The sequence below is a fragment of the Siniperca chuatsi genome, linkage group LG16 (assembly GCF_020085105.1).
Source record: "Siniperca chuatsi isolate FFG_IHB_CAS linkage group LG16, ASM2008510v1, whole genome shotgun sequence".
NCBI classification, from domain to species: domain Eukaryota; kingdom Metazoa; phylum Chordata; class Actinopteri; order Centrarchiformes; family Sinipercidae; genus Siniperca; species Siniperca chuatsi.
This window is the reverse complement of record NC_058057.1, coordinates 26,972,789-26,996,900: the sequence shown is the minus strand read 5'-3', so window position 1 is coordinate 26,996,900 and position 24,112 is coordinate 26,972,789. Positions and strand designations below refer to the sequence as shown.

At 39.2% G+C, this 24,112-nt stretch overlaps 1 protein-coding gene across 2 annotated transcripts in view; it reads right to left on the bottom strand.

Moving 5' to 3' along the window:
* Positions 1 to 1,046: 1,046 nt before the first annotated feature.
* The window catches only part of pex7 (peroxisomal biogenesis factor 7), a 51,644-nt gene continuing 28,578 nt past the window's right edge, over positions 1,047 to 24,112 (bottom strand). The window contains exons 10-11 of one of the 2 annotated variants that reach the window (XM_044168757.1): positions 15,257 to 15,356; positions 1,047 to 2,063 (exon numbers count right to left, since the gene is read on the bottom strand). In XM_044168757.1, the coding sequence (XP_044024692.1) occupies positions 1,980 to 2,063; positions 15,257 to 15,356 (184 nt within the window). In that variant the 3' untranslated portion in view covers positions 1,047 to 1,979. Of the gene's footprint in view, positions 2,064 to 13,177; positions 14,395 to 15,256; positions 15,357 to 24,112 lie in introns of those variants that run through there. The other variant, XM_044168759.1, reaches the window with a different exon arrangement.

Below are 24,112 nucleotides of genomic sequence, written 5' to 3'. Positions count from 1 at the left end.
GGTCCCCTTACAAGCTTTTTCTGGAGTTTTCAGCTGCATTATTAGTATGGAACTTCAGTCATGCAGCTGAAAGCTCTGGGAAAAGCTAGAGGATCTAGTGGATCTTGAGTTAAGATTTATCTCAAACTACTGTTTCCAAGGTCAAGAAGAAACCTGCACACTCAGTTTTATAAAACACTGTTTTAATAACTGCTCTGTAAATATGTTATTGTTGTTGCCATTAATATTTTCAAATATTAATTTTTTTTAATCCCATTCCAAAATGTCTGAATGAAAACGTTATTTTAGGGTTGTGTGCTTTCGACTTGGAGACTGATACGCTCAAATGAATATACAGCAACAGCATTTATTTTGATGAGATTTGCATCTTTATTGAAGGCACTGCACGTTCACTGACAACATCATCGACAACCATATCGGCACTGAAGTGAGTCACAGCTGACTTTTTCCTCCAGTTTACCAGAAAATCACGGAGATGAAGCAGAAGCAGACGATGACATGGATACTATGGATCACACTCACTGTACAACATCCTGATTTACATAATTCATTTACAGTAAACACGTTACAACTTGTTAATCGAGCCTGAAACATAAAGGATGCTTTTAAATGTTGCTTTCTGCATTTACTGAAACAAGATGATCATCAGATACTTGAAGAATTTTTAGGCGGCAGAGGTGACGCCGTTGTGCTAGAACCATAATACAGGATTAGTGATTTACATGTCTTCTGATTCATCAAATCAAACGTCAGCTCTTACAGTAAATTATATTTTATTCCGTTATTCTTCATCAGAATTAAAAAGCATGCTTTATGTGAAAATGGAGGAACTTGTTTTCTGTTTCACACTTACACACACACACACACACACACACACACACACGCACACACACACACACACACACACACACACACACACACACGCGCTACAAACCTTGTGTTTGAATTCTCAGTGTTTTAAATTAAACATTTTGAATCGTTTCAGTGTGGAAATTAAATAAAAAGTGCATTTCGGTGGAACTTTCCCAAAGCCTGCTGTTGAAAAGGTGTGTATGTATAGGTGCGTGTGTGTGTGTGTGTGTCTTTGTGTATTTAGCACTTTGTGGGGACCCTTTTTGAGGACAAGGTAAACTGTTCATTTCAGGGTTTAGATTTGGTTTTAAGGTTAAGGTCAGACATAAGAGGAAGTGCTGGAGTTAGGCAGAAAGCTGTTATGGTTAAGGTTGGAGCAGTGGTTCCCACATGGGGGGAGGGGGCGCGGCACTCAGAGCTGAATATAGATGTTAATAGATGCTTTGGTACATTGTGAGAAACGTTGTGAAACGTCTGTAAATATGATGATGTTCGATGCAGACTCGAGTTTGTTTCTGTCCTACAGTGGGGTGTGCTGCTCTGGTTTATTACCACAATGCGAACTAACGATGTTATCAATCAGTCCGTTGATTATTGTCACCCGCTGAGCTGAATCAGACAGATCCTCCGGTCCTGTTACCAGATGACGTCAATAACAAGTATCTCATTAAATGTACATGGCCTTTGCTGTGTGATGTAACACCTCTCTCTTTCTGAAACTTAATATTCAATAAAAAATGAAATCTTTATCTCAGGTGAGGCACTGCTGCAGGAAGAACGTGAACGACTCTTTAAAGACAAACACCAAGTGACTCCAGGGGAATTTATGGTGAGTGGCTTTACTTTGATACCAGCACTGTGAAAGTTTGTCTCTTTTTTTTTTTTGCAGTAAAATAAATTAATTATTTCAGACAATATTGGAAATTCATAGCAAATGCGTGTATGAGAGGGTTTGTGCTCGGAGAAATAACTTTATCTGCAAAAGGGGGGCCCGACAGGAAAGGTTTGGGAACGACTGGGTTAAGATAAGCTTCAAGGAAATGAATGGAACTCATTACAATGTCCTCAGAAGTATAGTGTGTGTGTGTGTGTGTGTGTGTGTGTGTGTGTGTGTGTGTGTGTGTGTTCTACGGTGCTGTACTGTGTGTTCCTGCAGACAGACAGGCAGGTGTGTAGATCTTCACCGTCTCGTCCCAGGAACAGTCCACCACCTGCAGCCAGCACAACACAACACACACTGTTAGAGACAAGGTGGGGTTTGGGGACTAAAGTGCTTTGCTCAAGAGCACGTCACCAATAAAAGCGGCTCAGTTAGCGGACAGCGGGTCCAATCTGGGACTTGAACCTGAACCTACAGATTCTATAACAAGTGGTCCCACAAAACATACTCTTTTCTTATTGGCTGACAGGTGCTGACACGTTAAAATCATATTCACAGTCAACAGTTTAACCACTGTTCTAAATCTGCAAACAAGTTATATTTGCTACAAGGAAACAATATGATTTGGCAAAAAAAGCAGAATAATAATTAACATTTTCAGCTAATATTAGCTGTTTTCGTAGTAATAACCGTGAGGCTGACGCAGTCTGTGCTGCATTATTTCCTCATCACTTCCTGTCACGCCCCCAACAACAATATAGTGATACTACATTAGGTCCTCAGCACCGAGGAAACCAGTCCGTCATCAGCACAGTTCAGCATTCAGCAGGACACTACCTCACTGTTGATGAGAGGTCTGTCTGCATCTTTAGCCATGCTAGCATAGTGTCTGTTGGTCGCACCACCACTTGCCATAAACTTTAGTACAGACATTCGTGTTCCCCAGAGGATGAATCCTAAGGACTCCGGTGATTCTCTGACTTGTTTACTTTGTGTTTAGTACTAGTTAGCAAATGTTAGCATGTTAACATGCTAAACTAAGATGGTGAACATGGTAAACATTATACCTGCTAAGCATCAGCGTGTTAGTATTGTCGTTGTGAGCATGTTAGCATGCTGATGTTAGCATTTAGCTCAAAGCACCGCGGTGCCCAAGTACAGCCTCACAGAGCAGCTAGCACAGCTGCAGACTCTTAGTTTTGTTTTAATTTAGTAAGTAATCACAATGAAATACAGACTGAATGCAGTTAAGTTTCAGTTTCTGTTTATCGTTTTGATGCTCGCCCTTCTCTCTGCCGTTTTCTAACTTGATATCAAGTGTGTTGGGAGGAGAAACACGGAGAGATCATGCCTGAACCAAAACTTTGATGATTTGTCCACCAATGAGACACCCCCTGTCTAACTCTATCTTCCAGCATGTGTACTGATGGGCTTGTGGAGATAAGAGTTTTGTAAAAACACACCAGAATCCTTTGAAAATCTGCTTTACGACCACACGGACTGAATGTTTTCTACTGTAGGAGAACATAATGTGTACACACAGGAGACAGGTGGATGAAAACACACACAAGGACACACACACACACATTGTTTCTCTGCAGACGGTAGTGTGGTCTTCTTCATTTAGTGAAATAACACTCGAGCTTCTGGCTGAAATAACCTGAACTCCTCTGTGCTCTCTCTGTCTCTGTGCTGCAGGTAAAGTGTGGACAGGAGGCTGAGAGACTGTCCATCTCCTCTGGAGCACACTTACATCAAAGTGTTTCACTTAAATTACCCTCCATTATCAGGCATTTACAGAGATGGCTGACTGGCTGCTGGCCTCCATTCTACAGACTAAAATCTGTTTTCTTTGCTTCCCCTTTTGTTTTCATTCATTCCTCCCTTTCCAGGAGAAGAACATAGTCTTTGGCTATGATTCTCTACAAGATAGTTTTTGCATCATTTGCATCAGAAAGAAGTCCCTCATTTAATGTAATTCAACCTCTTGCTTTCATCATTCACCACTAATGCACGCTCCTGTCTCAAGGCAAAAAGATGCAGATTGACTGTAACCTTTAATCATGTTTTTTTTGTGGTAAAAAAATAAATGTGATGGCCAAGCAGGGGTCCAAACTTTCTTTGCACCGCAGACTGTTTTTATGTTGGTAACTGCCAGTAGAGAACATTCAGTCCATATGGTCCTAAAGCTTTTCTCTCAATTCTGGTGTGTTTTTCCTCTAATTGCTGAGCGTAATGGTTCCCCACAAGCCTCTCAGTACACACACACAGGAAGTTCTGGTTCAGGTGCAATCTCCACCTCTATTTATCCTCCCAACACACAAACAAGCCTTCATATGAGATAGAAAATGACAGAGAGAGAGTGAGAGAGCCGAAAAATGAAACTAAACAGAACCCGAAACTTTGGTCTGAGTATCACTGTGGTTACTAATACATAAAAAAAAAAATACAGATTCACCTCTCAGCTAGTGGTAATTTCGTAAACAAAAACTGTGATAAAACTGTCACTGTCAACTGTGAGCGTGTAGTAACTTCATTGTCTGGAGAGAAGCCCTGCAGCTACAAAACAGCTGGAAGAAGACTACAACCCTGAAGGTTGGCTGAATATGACTAAAACTAAAACTAACTAAATAGCTAACAAAATTAACTCTCAGTAGCACTCCGGGAGCGTCCTCACACAGATTTCATGTACCGCTGAATGCAGATGACGAACTGGTTACCTCGCATACTAATTACCGACTTTAATTAAAAATCAGTATATTGTTTTTGGCTGTGTGACAGAACGCGATAAGGAAACTGCAGCATAAATAGACTGCGCCAAGTTCAAGATAATTATCTCAAAAATCGACTATAAAACGATATAATTATTAATCAGCTTCCCCCCCCCAAATCATATAATGTCTTCACGACCCGGCAGCTAATATTTAAGGCCGGGCCCCGGCTCAGGGGTTAGGAAGTGCATGAGTGAGTATTTTGTTACATGAAATCCATATTTCCCAACAGGGCGGCCAACTGTCAGGCTGCTTTCTTTCTCATCAGTCCCTTAAATGATTCAAATGGTCAACTTTTATATTATGACAAATGGTTCCTGCACTTACATTAATTATCTTTCATTTATTTAATCATTCATTCATTTATATCATTGACTTTCTTGTGCATGTAGGCCTCTTTGTTGGTTACAGATTCCCACTACCTCATAAAGAGTTTCCCAAAGAGTTTCCCCTCGGGGATCAATAAAGTATTTCTGATTTCTGATTAAATCACATCTGAGTTAATGCTGGCAACGTGAAGGCAATAAAAAAATATATTATATATTTTCGAAATCCAAGTTACAAAGTGCTCACAAGTAGGGCTGCAACAGTTAGTCAAGGTCAAGAAAATTAATCGGCAACTCTTTTGATAATGAATTAATCATCATCATTAAGTCATTTTTTAAGATTAAAATAAATGGAAAATACGTCCGAGCTCCAGCTTCTGGATGTCAGCTGAATATCCAAAGCTTCTGAACGGTTGGTTGGACAAAACAAGCAGTTTGAAAACTTTGGGAAATTGTGATGTACATTTTTTCACTCTTTTTCTGATATTTTATAAACCAAAAAATTTAATCAATTAATCGAGAACATAACCTGCAGATTAATTTGAAATCAAAGTAATCATTAGTTGCATCCCTACTCACAAGGCAACACAATTACAAATCAACAATAATATAAGCAAAAACAAACAAAAAAGTAAAACCAAGATAAGCTCTCAGACTGAAGTTTGTTTTCAGAATAGATTTCCTCAGCAGGTAAAACTCTGAAGCTCTTCACTTTCTATAGACGATGCAGCTGTGTCTCCACCTCCCTCTCTTTACTCTCTAATCAAGCGGGACATGGCTATGATCTGAATGAAAAGCCTCTGTGGGGACGCGGCTATCAGCCGAATGACACACTACCTCTCTGTCATCTCTCCTGGCTGCAGAACACACAGCGGCTGATGAGTGTGGCCTCTGCTCACAGCTTTCAAAGTAAAACACTGGTTCCACTTCATTTTCACCATGAGGCAAATACAGCCACTTTATTATTCACGTCGTCACAGGTGTTAGAACTCACTTTGTGTTTGGTTAAACAGTGAAACAGAAGGGGAAGCTGCAGCCTGCTGGCTGAGGAAGTGGGATTATAAATAATTATAAAAGGCTTAATGCCCAACCACTGTGGGCTGTATCACAATGGTTGTGCTCCACAAAAATGGTATTTTAATTCATGCTGGAACAACATCTGTCTACCAGCGGTGTCACTGTTTGTGTTAGGGTTAGGCACTCTCTGCTGTGTTACTGTTGCTTTATGTACAGTGCCGATTCACTTATATGACTGGTTGTCTGAATGGTTGCTGCAGCCTGTGATCGGAAGCCAAAAATCCCAAAATTTGTATTTATAATCTGTACAACATTCAACACCTTCGACCCTGTCTCCAAGAAATTCAGTTTTAGATTTGAAAGAAACACTGTGCTGCCAGGATTACCATTTTTATGAATAAGATCAGGAGACATTTCTAATAAACTTACAGGTATGCTTTTCCTGCCCCTTCACAGCGGTTCTTTGACTTAAATGCTACTGTTAGCATGCTAACATGGACACAATAACAAAGCTGACATGTTGATCTTTAGTCAGGTATATTGGTTACCATTTTAGTTAAGCGGGTCAGCTAACGTGCTAATTAGCAGTAAACAGAAAGCACGATTGGATGGGCTGATGACAATGTCATTTGTTTTTTCAGATATTTGGGCATAAACAAGAAATTTCGACCTGATGATGGCGCTAAATCAGAAGTTAAGGGTTCACCAAAGTTGTTCATCCTGAGAGGAAATAAATGCCTGAACCAAATTTCATGGCAATCCATTCAATAGCTGTTGATATATTTCAGTCTGGACCAAAGTGGTGGTCCAACCAACCAATGGACGTTGCCATCCTTAGGGCCACACTGCAAGCATGGACGGAAAAATAAATGCAATGTGTTTGTGACAGGCTTCCCTTCTGCTTGGATCTTTGAATCAGCGAGTCAACAAACTGAACAGCCTTTCAGGGGATGAGTAAGCAAAATAGTCGTGCAGTGAGTCAGCCATTGAGAAGAGGAATGCCCTTCTTTAATTAACAGCCGGCCATAATGGAAAGGCACACACACTGGCCAAGACTGCAGCAAAGCACAAAGAGAGTGAGAGAGAGAAATGACACGATGTGTAATGAGGAAGGTAGAAGCAGCAGAATATAAAAGCAAGGCAAGTTCAAAGTCTGACTAGTATTTAATGTCTTTTTTATTTCAAATAATGAGATGAATGAAGAAACAATAATTAAAACACTAATAAGCTTGTGGCAGATATGTACTCGTGGGGAAAAGGCACACCGCGGTCATAAAGTACAATCCACTTGTTATCACTGTTGAATTGTCATGGTAACAGTGCTTTGAGTGACAGCTCACACAACCTAAACCAAACCAAGGAAGCCATTTTTGTGAAAAAAGAAAACCCCTCTTGAACAGAAATGGTGGTCTGAGATTCAATCTGCCCAAAGTCTATCACAGTGTATTAACACCGTGGTCAAGCCAATCACTAATAATGCTAATCAGGTACTTAATAGTGATGAGGGAGGTGCAGCCAGAAAACAATAGGCCTGATTACTGATTACTGGGCCATCATGGAAACAATTAGGTCAGTTTCAGGTGAAACTAGCTATTAACAGATACTCAGGTAGAGTCCTTCCTGAGGGCAGGGCTTATGTAACACAGAGTAGCTTAAATTTCTGAGTTCCCGTTCCATTTTTTCACAATAGAGAATGACTTCCGGATGGGAGCCGAAACGTCTTGATTCTGAAAACAGTGTCCAGATGACTGCGACTGAAACCTTTTCTACGATAGAACACTCCTGGATGAATGAGGGACTACACCGTCTTAACCTAAACCAAAGTATTTTGATGCTTTTGTTTTGAAAATCCCAACTCACAATATATAGGACCACATAGGGCTGCGATTATTTTCATCATCAACTAAACTGCCAATTCTTTTCCTGATTAATCAATTAACTGTTTTGTCTTTAAATTGTCAGAAAGTAGTGCAAAATATTCATCACAATTTCCCAGAGCCCAAGGTGACGTCTTCAGAGTCTCAGTCTTGTTTTGTAAGTCCAAAACCCAAAAGGTATTCAGTTTACAATTAAATGAAACAGAAAAATGCAGGAAATTGTCATATTTAAGATGCTAGAACCAAATTAGAATCAAATTATCAAATCATTGCCTACCTAAATTATAGAGAAGGGAAGTCAGAAAGTACTGAGAGACGGACCAACACATTGTTGCTTTTGGTCTTTTCATGGGATTTGTTGACAATCAGGAAAAAAATATAGAATAACACCAGACTTATCATTTAAATGACACAACACACTGAAAATCACGTTCAGTAAAAGGGCGTTTATGCTACTGTACTAGTACCACAAATACCGCAGCATACTGTACTGCGATTGTAGTAGTACTGTACCACAGACAGCATCATGGATCACTGTACCAGTACAACTGTAACTGTGGCATTTAAAAGAAGGAATTTTTACAAAATTACCAACCAACAGACCTGTGAATGGTTGTCATCCTGCATTCCTTTATGATCTATCACCTATCGTTCTCTCTCTCACACACACACACACACACACACACACACACATACCCACCCACAAAGCAAAGCTATGCCTCTGGAGTGGAGGGTGATCCATCAGACACATGTGGCTACGCCTGGATAAGACCAGAGACCACACCAGTCAGGTAGTGTGTGTGTGTGTGTGTGTGTGTGTGTGTGTGTGTGTGTGTGTGTGTGTGTGTGTGTGTGTGTGTGTGTGAGTGAGTGAGTGAGTGAGAAAATAGCAAGCGATCAATGCAACTGAGAGATGAGATGAGAGCAAGTTAGCATTGACATCAGAGGAAGAAATTAAAACACAGCAGACTCTAAAGGGGAGAACAAGAATACACCAGAAAAAAGGAAAAATCTGAGGAAAAATGAGACAAAACAAGTAGTGCAAGAATAAGAGGAGAGGAGTTTCATATCTCACAGTGGGAAGGATAATGTAGCGTTGTCGAGTTTCCAGCAGATTAGCTTGATGTCAGGATTACTAGACCAGGCAGCCATGTTTATGGAAATGATATAAATTCATTGTGAGGTCTTACAACAAAATTCTAATGCAGCAAAACATTTCCCTACAAATGTTTAACTGCATCTCAGATTAGTGCAGCTTGACGCTCACCACACCTGCTGTGATTTCAAAAACATTTTTAACAATTTATATATTAGTATACTGGGTGCTGCCACTCGCACCCCGGCACCTAAAACTGTGGATGGCCTTCCATGTCCTCTGGCGGCCATGTTGGTGGACCCCAGCTCTTAAGAACATGGCTGAGAACTGATGATTGAATTCTCTGAAGTTACATTACAGTTTGGCTGATTCAAAGGGAAATGTTGTCAATTTATGTGCATTTTTAACTGGGAATGTATCATTTCATCGCTGACACATTTTATGTTTTTTGTGTGTAGATAATACCAGCTTGTTACCTAAAAAACATAGTATCCACTTAGCTAACAAGTCTTCTGAAAGGATAATTCTGAATCCTATTTTTGATGTTTTGGCCATTATTTATGATAACATTGTACTAACCAAGTCAATTCCATTTCAGGTGCTCTCACTTTCAGTCCTTAAAGTGGTTTAGATAATCTGGATAAACTGTTGGTTGGTTTGACTACAATCTGTCTGATCGTCTGACTGCTCGTGTTTCTTGACCCACTGGACTAATTGCACTAGTGATGTCACTGTGGTCTCCAATCTCAGAAATTAACTTGGTGAGTATTTTTACTCACAGAAATAATGACCAAAGCTACAAAAATAAGACCCAAGTTGTAATAAATAGGAATTACCCTTTAAGAAAATGTTGTGGTTGGTGTCACTGATGCAGCTGGTATAAACACATATGCTGATGATACTTTGGTATATTTCATGAAACTGTGGTTGTTACAGAAATGAAATGGTACTCCACCCTAACTTGACCTAACCTAAATAGCTCTGTATAATACTTGTAGCAGCAAATTCAAAAGTCACTAATGATAGACAATAACCATATTTCTGTTTGTTGAGTAATTCTGTTTTTGATAGCTGCCGATGTTGATGATGGTGATGGGTTGATACATTTAAAAAAGCAAATTCAAAAGCAAAATTACTTCCAAAATTAGCAAAACACCTTCACTTCAGATTACATTTCTAAAAAATTTTACTTGTTTGGCATCACTATAATGCTATATTCATGATTAAAAATAATGAAATGGCTCACAAAATGCTAATATTCTACACTGCGATACTAACATGACCTTAGAGAATTTTCTTTATCTTTCTATCGTTGTGAGGCCATTTTATCCTCACGATGACGGAGAGGAGATGTCTAGGGCCCACTGTGGCCTTTATTAGAAAACGTTGTTTTGGTCCATTTAACTGAAAAACGGTTTCTAAAAATTCTTCGTTTTGGTAAGAAGACACCATGCTGTAATCCCTTCAGTGGAGAATTTCTCCTACACAACTGTCTACAAGAAACAAAAGGTGTTTTACAGCTTTTACAGTCAAGATTTGTCTCGATGAGGATGAAAAGACACACACACATCAACACACGTGCACATGTAACCACCCACAGAGACATGGCGGCTCTGGTCAGTGGTCTCCATGGAGAACAAAGAGCTGACTCAGCCAATCGCAATGATGAGGAAACAAGTAGATCACAGCTGTCAATGTCACACACACACTGACACACAACACAAACTGGAGAGTAACTGCACTGTGACTTTACACTCATAAATAAGGATCAGATGTGATCATTAATTTCTTAAGTCTATTATTCACGTTTGCTCATATGTTGATAACTGACAAAATTTAATAAATTTCAAGTACAACAGTGCAGAAGTTATTCAAGTGTGAAAATTAGTAAATGTACAAAAACAACGTTCATATCAAAATAGAATACATTTTGCTAACACATCTGTATATTAATATACAGAACACCCAATATAGAAACAAGCGCACACTTGTACTGTATAAACACAGTTTTACATTTGCACATGCAGTGTGCATATAAATGATACTTTTTCATATTTCTTTAGTATTCAGCTGGCAAAAAACCTATAAATAAATATAGTTCAGGCCTTATTTATGTAAGCAGTTGAGTCTCAAATCTTCTAGGAACAACAGGCAGTTCCATTAGGTTCAGTGGAAAAATGGTTGAGTGCACGTAATTAATAACAACCAGGCTTTAAAAAAAACCCCACCTTACTGTAGATTTATTTTGCTTTTTAGCCTCTGTCTCCACTGCAAAATACTGAAAGAATCACTTAATGTGTAGAGATACACTACATTTGTTATAGCATTTGTGATAGCACACAAAGGTACTCCCAAATCCCCAAATTCCATTTGAACTGTACTGAGTTTCAAAACATAAACTGTGGGAGCACCAAGTAACTAATATTAATGATAACACTGACTCACTAGCCACTGATAAAACTAGCTATAAGCCATATAATCGTAGAAAAGGGGCTAAACGCACACCATTTTCTGCAAGCAGAAGAGCGAGCAACGTGTTTTGTCCAAATGTTGACATGCTTAAATAAATGTCAATGGTCCACAGCCCCTTTTCCATTTTTTATGCTCTTCTATTGTGTTTGACCATCATCCAACTGCATTAAAATGCTGTACAGCAGATTTTGGATTTGGATTCTATCTAACGATGGCATGAGTGCAACCATTTGAAATACAATAACATATTCCATGAATAAAAACACAATTTTGAGTCATGAACAAGGTCACTGAATTTGACGTAACCCTTTTTAAGCACTGAAATGTTGCATCAGTTTGGTTTTTTTTGTTAATTTGTTTGTGTGTTTTTGGCATTTGCCTTTATTTGACAGTTCACAACATAGAAAAGACAGGAAATATGGGGAGAGAGCAAAAAGGTGACATGCAACAAAGAATCAAACTAGACACATACTATGGCATTACCAGGCAACAGGGACACCCCGTATTTTTGGTAATTTTCATTTAATGAGAACATGAAAAATAAGCCATCTGACATTGTTTCTATGTGTGTAATATCATTTACACTTATAATGATGTACATAAACCCACTCCAAATAGATCAAAAGTGATACAACCTGATGCTTGAATTCAATACTTGAATTATTCCTGATAATATGACAATTGACATTATTATTAACCATGAATTATTATATTAAAATGGCTGCAACTTTCTTTTTATTATTCCAATATCACTGGGAATTACCTGAGAATTTGTTATATTATTATATCTTGATAAAATTTTAAACCCTACAGACTAAAAAATATAGCAGTGGGGAAAAATCAACCAGAGAGAAACAAAGATGGACAGAGTGGACCGAGACAGGAAGCAGGACAGAAACTAGATCTGGTCTGTTAAGTGTTCACATAAGTGTCCTTAACACTGTCACAGCTATTTGAGTAAGTGTGTTATTTTACAGCCTGCTTCTCTGTAATGACATGTCTGATAACAACATACACTAACAATACAGCTCATTACTGTATTGCCTCCTCCAACACACCCACGTGTGTGCGCACACACTCTCTCTCTCTCAAACATTGACAGCAAGGACAATACAGCTCATTACTGCATCTCTGTTATAGACACAAGCACATACACACAGCTCGAACACTGTCAGATTGAAAAGGGGGAACTCAGAGTTGGGACAGCTTGCCCTCTGTGATTGGTTGCTGTGGGAAACTGACTGTTTACCGTGACGTTGTGGGTTCCGACTTGTGAGGCTTTATCACGTACGCACTTCCACTTCGTCATTGTCTATGTCCTGGAAAAGTGCTCAATCTGATTTTCCAGCTAACTATTTTTGGTTCCAAGTGAAAACTCTTGATAAAGGTACATGTTGAGGAAATAAAGTTGTGTAGTTAACATGTAGGCAGAAAGGTTCGTGTAAAGGCAATTCTGCAGCAAAAGCAAGTCTGGTTCTATTCCACATTTATGTCCACAAATCCCATTAAAACACCAAAACCAACAATGTGTTAGTCCGTCTCTCAATATTTTCTGACTTCCTGTCTGTGGCTCTCAGCCCCAAGCCCATTGGTTCCTACCGAAGACGTACATTTTTAAAAACGCCTCACAAATATATAGTTTTATTTAGAAAAAAAAGCTTGGTAATTTCCCAAAACAGCTGTTTTTTAACACACAGGAGGACTATTTTCAGCGGCGGATGAATCTACATTTGGTGCTCTAGTGAGTATTTGGGGCAGCAGGGCGGTGTATGTGGGACTGAGTCAGAATAAACTACAGTGTGTGTGTTCGTGGTGATGAAGGAACATGTAACCCATTGCAACAGAGCGGCTCACTGATTTTGACTGACTAGTTTTTGGACAACAATGGAGCTCTATGGCACAGAGGAGGAAGATATATCAGGCTTTAAATAACAACACTTGTTAGTAGATACATTCCGTGTTGGTTTGGGTCTGTTCCTGGGATTTGTTGACAATAACAAAATACTGAATACAACCAGACTTAAGCCACGTTCCCACCAAAGTACCCAGAACTTTTATTCCCAGGAACTACTTTTCAAGGAACTAAAAAGTTCCTTCAGCCCATTGTTGTCTGTGTTTCCACCGGGGTCTAAAGACCTGTGAAGTTAGGCAAATTACACCCATTAGGTTACACCCATCACACAGCTGCATACCTCTATTGTTTTAACTTATTAAACACATCACCTGCAATTCAGCATAAGGACCTTTGCTTATTTTAACAGCACCACCAGCAAGTCAAAATTTCTCGTTGACCAACACTTTGGTCTTTGACAAAGTACCTCAAAAACAAATTCCTGCATTTCCATTAAATCTGCTCTGGATACTCATAAGAGGATGATTCCTAATGGCTTTTAATGTTGACCTCCTGATCTAAACAAGACAAAGGTGAGAAATTATGGATGATGTGAAAAGGATAATATGAATTATGTTGTTTCTGTTTATTAAAACGGTTTTGGTTTGGCAGTCGAGTCAAGTCTTGGGTGTTGAGTCTCATGGAAGAGTTTTCAAACCTGGCTCTGCAAGTTGATTTTCAAAGCGTTACTGAAATGAACTGTATCCGATGGCTACCCTGAAGGTAGGAAATCAATCCCAAAACTAATGGAAAATGGTCAGCAGTGATGTATGCACCATTTGCAGTTAATGGGCTAAAATATGCAAAGCCACTCTTGTTCAATTAGGGTACAAGGTCAGAAAAAAATATATAACAATAAAAACGCTAGAGGAATTTTAAGGGCTGTTTTGAAGTTAAGCTGACATAGCTAAACTTTCCTTGAACCACTTTGAGTACAAGAGTTTCAAAATGACACAGTAATGTACGAGTGATAACCTCAGTTCACTCTTGGGTGTTTCCTTCTGCATCATAGCGTCATAGAGTCTGCAAACAACTGGAGTTGATTTCAACACTCATTTCCCAATCACAACATCGATCCCTGTATGGATTTTGTCACTTTTTCCCACGCATTTATCCAGTGACATAAAGCTGAACTCATTTTCACCCCCGTGCTTTGGATGTTCTTCTCTGGGGCGAGGGGGGAGGGGCCATATGGTGTGAGAGAGACACCGACTGTCCAAATAAGCCGAACAACTGAATTAGACATGACTGGCATTTTCAATTCACTGCTTCTTTACCTCATCACGTTCGAACACACAGCTCTCTCACAGCCCTGTTACTGTGTGTTACTGTGTGTGGGTTGACCTCGGCCTGCTCATGTGCAGACAGAGTGAGGGATGGCCCCATTTCAAGAACTACAGCAAACACTCACACAGATAGAAAACCGGATGTGGACACAGTGATCCGATGGTTACCCACACACTCGACAGAAAGACAAAGAGGTGAGTAAAGGGAGGAATGTTCCCAAATCTGAAAATACAAATATTGCATGACCCAAATATATTCTTTCTGCATTTTCTTTTTGGATGTTAATTACATTTTTTTCTATTAAGGATGCAAATTTAGAATATGATGGAAATAAACAAAAGTCTTGAGGTTAATTCTCTAGAACTTACAGTTGGTTGGTACAAAAGATAATATGAAAAATAACAAAATCAGATGCTATTTCATTTTCTGTGACCTTAAAATTGTCACTCTCCGCCATTGTTAATGCAGTTAATACTACTTGCAGCTAAGGGGAACAAAAAGAATTGTCTTCCTAAACCAGCCATCCATGGCTTATCCAGGTCTGGGTCACAGGGGCAGCAGTCTAAAGGGCGACCTCCCACGTTTTTTATTTTCCAAGTCAAAAAAAATTTCTGACATGTTTAGTGAAGCATAATCTCCATAGGCAGCAAATCTCCTGCTGTCTACGTGTTATCAATTTATTAACTATATCTATAATGACGGACCAAGCCCCCCCAGTTTTACTGTGAGCTTTCTGGCTTTCTTATGTTTGAACAACACTATCAGGACAAGTGAGCATGTGTGTTACCTGGTTGGGGATATGCAGGTTGAAGTCTAGTCCACAAACAAACTCTGAGTGATGTTCCACAGTATCCAGAAGAGGCTGGTTCCTACTGTAATCCCAGAACCTACACACACACACACACACACACAGATATTTTATTTACATTTAACTAACAGCTTTCCAAAAGATCAAACACACGTTAAAGTAAAGCTCCCTATTACATAAAAGTAAAATGTAGACTCTTCGAGCAGAAAATGTTTGACTTTTCATAACCAATGCTCTACCACATCATTTACCACAACTTAAAAGTTTCTGAAAGAGAAGCATTCTTCCAGATAATCTCTCATGCAAACAGACCACACCAATAATTTAACAAAAATTGATTAAAACAATTGTAAAATAAAGACAAGAACTGTGAAATTGCATGGAAGGTTTTACATTATTTTTACCCTACTAGCAGGGAAGAACAGAAATGCTGGTCAGTCTGTTTCCGTTCATCCAACATTTTGTCCAGAGCAAGATATCCATATTTGTGGTCCAAAGGGAATAAATCCTAAAGATTCTGGTACCTTTTCGACTTTTCGTCCAGACACTGGTGCGTGACAATAACAACACTTGTTAGTAGATACATTCCGTGTTGGTTTGGGTCTGTTCCTGGGATTTGTTGACAATAACAAAATACTGAATACAACCAGACTTAAGCCACGTTCCCACCAAAGTACCCAGAACTTTTATTCCCAGGAACTACTTTTCAAGGAACTAAAAAGTTCCTTCAGCCCATTGTTGTCTGTGTTTCCACCGGGGTCTAAAGACCTGTGAAGTTAGGCAAATTACACCCATTAGGTTACACCCATCACACAGCTGCATACCTCTATTGCTACTAGCAGGGAAGAACAGAAATGCTGGTCAGTCTGTTTCCGTTCATCCAACATTTTGTCCAGAGCAAGATATCCATATTTGTGGTCCAAAGGGAATAAATCCTAAAGATTCTGGTACCTTTTCGACTTTTCGTCCAGACACTGGTGCGTGACAAGGTATCTTGAATGGCTGGATTTCTATGAAATTTGTTGTTCATATTATTCTGGGTCCCCAGAGGATCAAGCCTGTTGATTTTGGTGAACCCTTAATCTTTCATCTAATATCACGGACAGGTCAAATTTTCCAGTTCACCAAAACTTTGATCCATCACAAACTATCTCGAAAACTATTGGCTGGAATATCCATTAAATTTACTGTGGATATTCATGGTACCCGAAAGATGAATCCTAATGCTTTTTTAATATCGACCCCCTGACCTTTCCTCTGACTCCATGATAAGACCAAAACTTCCACTCATACTAATGAGCAGCATACAAAGTAAAATTTCAAATTTGCTTTATTGGCATAAATCTCACAGCAACAATATGGCCAAAGCATCAAGAATCAATGGAAATAAATAGATTTTATAAATTGAAACAAGTAAAGAGTAGCACAGTATCTTTAAAACATGTCAATGTGTGTGTGTTTGCATTATATTGTTGTGTTTATGTGTATTTGAAATCTTCTGAGCACATTCATGTTCCCCAGAGGATGACAGGTTCTCATTTTGGACTCTTTTTTTGGAAACCATCCTTAAGCCAAACTGCCATACTACAAGCACATTTACACAAAAGATATCTCCTAATCTAATACACAGACTGAACTGAGCACATTCATGCTACTAAGAGGAAGAACCATTTTGATTTTGATGATGCCTTTTCTCTAGTGGCACCCTCTGCAAAAACTGCCAATTTTAGAATAGCTAAAACATAATTATGTTCATTACATCCAATACTTTTCATATTTTGGTGCGATGAACAGCGCTCCCTCTTGGGGCTGCACTTAGATGTTCAGTGTTATTTTCATATAAAAAAATGTAAAAATATAAAGAGAGGAAGCATACACCTGCTTATAACTCCTATTAAAAACCAACACATCACTTCATTACTGTACATGATTAAAAACTCATATTATACAGTTATGCATGAGTAGGGTTTAATACAGAAAAGAATGAAGGGAGATGAGTAAAGGATGTAAAAAAGACAGCAATCTAGAAAATGAGATTAGGAAAAATAAAGCTGAAAAAAGTAAAAGAGAAAGAAGAGCAAGAGACTGCAAGAGAAGTGGAAAGAGAGAGAGAGCCAATAAAACACTGCCTCCAGACGTCAGGCAGCAGCGGCCAATCAGACTAATTGAAAGACATTTTCTCTTCCTAGTCTTGACAATGGTGTGTGTGTGTGTGTGTGAGAAAGCCCTGACGCAGCAAACACTCCCTCCAGACTCATCCACTTTGCAAATGAAATTAAATCATTTTCAGAGGGAACACTGCAGCTCCCATCGGGCTCCATTAGGCCTGTATTAATACTGGAGCTGCAACACACACACACACAAATGTTTGTTTCGCTATCCCTGTGGGGGACAGTCATTGACATAATGCTTTCCCTAGGCCCTAACCGTAACCATCACAACTAAATGCCTAACCTTAACCCAATTGTAACTTGTAACCTAAAACCAAGTCTTAACCCTCAAAAAGCAGTCTCTACCCGTGGGGACCTCAATTTTTGTCCCCACAGTGACACAAGTCCCCATAGTGTGCATTCAGGTTAAAGTCCCCACCAGGATATAAGAACATGAAACACACACACGAATAATGAGCGATGGGTGTCTGGGGAGAGTCATGCATTGAGAGATATTATATATTGAGTGAGTTGTTAGTGTAAATCACTGCTCACACTCACTTTTCCCCGCATGTACATGTACATATGAGTGTGTGTGTTCTACAGTACTGCAGTACAGACTGGTTTACGTTCATTCCTAATGAGCAGAGTGAGTTTGTTTATTTCCTCGACAGTTGGGGAAGTCAGGTTGTTGCATATGAGAATAGAAAAGAACCAAAAAGTAACAGGACTCAGCAGCAGCACTACTTCTGACTTCAATGCAAGTAGGCTGTACATCCGATGACTGATAGGTGTATTTTCACTGTGACATCACCACCCTGCTTCATTTTATATCTACAATAATAATTTAAATAGTTATTTAATTCATGACCTTGGAAACAAAACAAACAAAAACAAAACTCAAGGTCCACTTGTCATCACATGACCTATGTATGGAACTTCGGTCACCGAGCAAACTGCTTAAGAAGACTGCAAGATGCAGTTGAAAGCTCAGGTAAAAGCTGGTAGGCGGACCTTGAGTTGTTTTTTTTGTTTTTGTTTTTTCAAACTATTGTTTCAATGTCAAGAGTAAACTTTCACGCTCAGTTGTTAATGTGGTTTGGGAGTTTGGAGAGGCAGCGAGTTATCATCTAAATGCTCGCTGATCAGTCGATATGAATCAATTTTCTGTAGTTTTTTTACCCAGAATTGATTCTTGAGATGTAGACGGTCTTTGCAAAGCTGTAGTGAGTAAAACTTTACATAACACACTGTTACTAAATGATTAATAAAGCAGAGTAAACATGCCAACATGCTACAGTTAACATCTTAACACAGCTCACATTACAGCTGAGCCCAAGTACAGTGGAGCTTCCAGTCTGAGGCCTCAGCATGCTTCAAATGAACTAGTTCGTATAACATGTCATCTATCACGTATAAAGTCAAAGCGTTTCTACCTGTTTCGAATGGCCACAATGGCAAAAAACCTGCCCTTATCGCCTCTTTCCGGTTGCATCTCTCCAAGAACTCTGTGCTGTTTGTGTGTCTTTGTAATCTCAACGCATTCAATTGTACAAATGGGGATAACAGCGCACACTTTCAAACAGTTTCTCTTCAAAGCCAAGTAGTTTTGTGAGATGTGTGAAGTTCATCCAATTGTCGGGTTGTCTGTTTCGGGAAAATTACAAAAATTGTCGGATTCACCCATCCTCCAATTCCACACTTGGTGGTTCCAAACGCTGTTAGACCACCCAACAAGCACTTTGTTTGAAGTATACTGTGGCCTTAAGCTGATGAACGTTGGGCCTAGTCTGACAAAGTAAAGCTGAGCCTAACAAGCTGAGTTTAAGATGTCCTAAAACTGCCACTGAACATTTAGGTATCAACATGACGCTTCCTCTGGTGCCGCCCTCAGGACAAACGTTACATTTTTGCCCTTAATGGTACAGATTTCAACAGATATTCACGCTTCCGATAGTTGTGTTTTCTTTGGAGTGTAATGAGCATTAAAGCCTCACGGAGACGCGAGTGAGTTTGTGTTTGTAAGTCTTGCTGGAACAGAGACTAACGTGTAAAAATGTGATTAAGATGCTGCGTGAAGACAGCGAAAAAAGACCACAGTGTAACCATGAAAACATTTGTCTATCATTTCCTTATATCTATATTCTATGTCATTTTAAATATCTATATGTATAACCACAGTGAATGGGGTTTATGTGCTCACTCATTCACAAATATATGCAAGAAGTGAAAGTCCAACACATTCATCACCCATAGTGCAGGGCATTAAGTCTGCAATAAAAAATCTCAACTGAAATAAATGCATTTCTGTCCCAGCACTCCCATTCAGTGCATTAAGAGGCAGGAGTAATAATCATGCAGCTAAGAGCCACTGTAGCCTTGATTGGCTTCATAAAATGAAGCAACAGCAATGATTTACTGCCGACTGCAGTTAGCCGGCTTTTTAGATTTCAATACTGAAAGAAGAAGAATTAATGGAAGAAGTATTTAGTATTTAGTTTTTAGTTTTTAGTTTTCTTATTTCCTACCCAGGAAATCATCTCACAACCCCTCATGGGGGTGCCGAGGTTCGGAATCACTGATATACAGAACCATGGTTGAAAGTAGAGCTGAAATGATTGGTCGATGAATCGATTAGTCCTAAAATTAGTCCTTAGATCCTAAGGATCCGATCCAGTTATATTTCAATGGACTGGTATCCGCAAAAATAAAGCTGATCAAAATGTGATCCCTTCTTTACTGTACTCTATTGTGTTTTGTCCACCTCAGTCTGCTAGTGTTGCGGTCCTAGTTAAAAGATTAGTTTCTTTAGCAAATTCTAAAGCAGAATGATATTAAAAAATGTCAAAAGGCATCAGCATTTATATTAAGTGTGTGGAAGAGAAAGTGGGATCTGTCTTATGACTTATTTTTGTGTCAGAGTCTTGTGTGATTCTGATTATAGGTTTGAATGAAGTTCATGGGTGAGTGTGTGCAAGTGTGTGTGTGTGTGTATAAGACCAGATGACAAATACACCACGTTATTTGTATAATTGAGGCTTGCGCTGTCTTTTGTCCAGAGTTTCCATGGTAGGGAATTATTTTGCTTCTTTTGTATTCCACTCACCTGTCAGCTTTGCATGTGCCTCACTATTACTATGAAACTCATTAAGTCACAGAGAAAAAGAGGGGGAGGGCACAAAAGGATAGGAGGACAAAAATAAAAGCCACAAAAAATTAAGATAAGAGAGAGAAGTCAACAGAAAGAAAGAGAAATGTAAAGAGAGTGATTTGATCCTCCCATGAGTTGATGTCATTGAAGCTTCTAAACAGGAAATTAATGTTAAGAGTCACACAAACACACAGACTGCTGTGAAGCAGAGAACATGTTATCTAAAGCAAACATGACACGTCTAACCTGCTGTTAAAAAAGGAGTCTCACATTCATACTAAATACTAATTCTGACTGTGTTTTGAGTGAGTGGTGTGTCCACAGCGAAATAATGACCACATGCAGAACGCTTTGAAACGTGACGAGTATACTAAAAGCACTACATATCTGAGTGTGGCATTTATGGACATTATTCTTCCACAAAAAAAGGGGAAGCAGAGAGAGAGCCTGTTTACAGTCAAATACTGTATGTCATTTGCCTTCCAAATTAACTTATTGAGTGTTTCCTGATCTAGTGCCGTCTATAGCTATCTGCCGGACAACATATGGCACAAAAATGATTCAGATTGTAGGCAATATCGGCTGATGGAAGTGTTTTTTCTGGTGAGGACAGGCATCGTATTGTGATGCAGATCTGGATCCAGATGTAGACTAAGAGTCTCCAGCCGTGCTAGCTGCTCTATGAGGCTGTACTTTAGCACAGCGCTGCTTTTAGTTTGTAATGTTTACCATGTTCACCATCTTACTTTAGCGTGTTAGCATGCAAACAATTGCTAATTAGCACTAAACACAAAGTCCAGCTGAGGCTGATGGGGATGTCATTAGTTTTGCAGGTATTTGATCATAAACCAAAGTATTGGACAAACTGAAATTTTGAACTTGGCATGACATAAAAAGTCAGGAGATCACCAAAATTATTAGGATTCATCATCCGAGGACCACGAATATCTGTACAAAATTTCAAGGAAATCCATGCAAGTCTGGCCATGCAAGTCCAGCTGATAGACCAGCATTGCCATCCCGAAATCACAACAATATCATAACTTTTTAATTACTGGAATAAATGTAAGTGGATTGTGCAGCCTTAGCAGAGGTGTGTGCTCTTGACATTTGCCAGTTCATCAAATGTGAGTTTCTCTGGAAAAATGCAGCTAACTGCAATATACCATCAAAAATCAGACAGGGTTGAGGAGCACTGATAGATCAAATAGTAGATTACAGAACTGAATCAGAAGAACTGATGACAATATATGGTAATAAACGTCTGAAATGTTTCCGGTAAACAGACAGACTTCAATATACTGTTCCCCGCAGTCACAGAGACAGAAGATGGCATCTGTCAGGGTTCCCCCCAGACTGCTCCACTCAAAACTGATATTGTCAAGACTACGACTAAATAAAGAAAGATGAAATAAAGTGAAATGAAGTGAATAAAGGGGAAATGAGGTATGAAATGGATTAACAGAACTCTGTGTGTACATGTGGCTGTAGAGGAGTATGTGCTCAGATGTATTTGCATACAAGTTTACTGTATGTGCATTCATGTCTTGTTCTTTGTGTGAGCAGGTGGATTAGATCAGTATTTGTACGTGTTACAACCAGTGTCTAAACACACAGGAAGGCCAACAGACGCAGGTGTGTGAGCAGACTTTACACAGTGGAAGGTGTGACAAGCTAAATACACCAACAGGTGGATGTGGGCACGCTCTGATTTAAGACTGAATTCACCTTCACATTTAATAATCTGGATTATCGACAGTTCAACATGTTTTAGTGGAACTCAGGTGCGTAAGACCTCATACCTAAACAAAAACAACATCTTGTTTGTCAGTACACTCTGTCCAAAGGTAACTAAATCCACCTACCAGCACCTCTAAAGCTCACTAATTAACACAAAGTGTGAAAACATCTATTCACTATTATTTGGTCGGGTTATGTACCGGACTATTTCTTGGCCGGGCTCAGTGAATTTAGTTAGCTTTGGAGGTGGTGGTAGGTGGATTTTGTTCCCTTTGGACAGAGCCACGCTAGCTGTTTCCCCCGTTTCCAGTCTTTGTGCTAAGCTATGCTAACCGGCAGCTGGCTGTAGCTTCATATTTACAGATATGAGAGTGGTATCGATCTCCTCATCTAACTCTCTGCAAGAAAGAGAATAAGCTTATTTCCCCAAAATGTTGAACTTTTCCTTTAATGATTCATCACATAGAAGTGTGTGTTTTCGTGCTGTTGGCAGGGGTGCTCTTTGTTTCAGGAAAGGTGGACCCCCTTTGCTATAAAACCCTGCAGGAAATCCTAACTATGAGTTACTGTAGAAAACAGAAAGTAAAATATAATGTTGCATTAAATCACTATGGAAGCTCCATAATCATGTATTAAAACATTCACAATGTATGCTCAAAATATTATATAATTATGTATTTTATATTATTTCTTATAAGAGTTATCATAAATCACATTCAACAAAAGTTAAAAACTACAAAAAGGCTGCTGATCAACAGACGAAGAAGAGACTAATGGCTAACGATGCAAAGAGATGAGTCTCCTGTTAATGAGGTGATTAGAGCCTGCAGTCAGTCATGATCAGTGCTTAGAGGGTTTACACACACACACACACACACACACACACACACGCGCGCTGGACACAAATTGAGAATAGCCGATAATTAGCTTGATATCTTAAGTATCTGGATTGTTTAACACAAACCAAATCTACGTGATGTTGTTACAGAAGAAAGAACACACAAACACACACATACACGCACAAACACACAAACAACTACAGGATCATTTGTAGCTCCGGCTTCGTCCCATTCACAGCGTTTTAATAAGATAACATCAGATGAAGTAAACCCACTGAAACCGTGTTATCACAGCAGTAATGAATGGATTAAGGATTATCTCAGAGAATGGACAGTAGGCAAGTTAATAAAGGAGAAGACAGAGGATTGAATTAAAGCAGCAGCCACTTTTCAGTGCTTTAAAAAGTTCCTCTGCACCGACACAATTTGGTCATTTTCTGATGAAACCTGCTGAGAATGAGTCGTCGACTTCTGTTGTGTTCAGGTTTGACATCATAAACGTTTCGCTTCAAGGCAGCTCGGCGACTGTGTTCTGTCAGGCCTTGTTATGACTAATGTGTTAGCAAAGACTTTCCTATTTACAGATCCAGCAGACACAAACACTCCCAATGGGATGACCATGTTGCTCTGTGTCCACCTGATGAACGCAAGTCAAATATTCACTCTCCTTTCAGATCTGACACTGACACCGAGACTGAACCGGACAGGAAATGTGCCACAAAACCAAAAGTATAAGCTGAAAGAGGCTAAAACGCTCCGTAGCATTTGTGAGAATTCTCTGTGAGTTAATGGCTATTATTGTTTCTTTATTAATAACTATTTACATTACATGAAGTGATTTGATTCATTTTTAATATAAAAATAATGATTATTAGAGATTTAAAGTGATTTTTGTTGGGTGCAAAGACTTTGGTAGTAGCTGCAATTGTATTATGTCAAGAAAACCTTTGTGTAG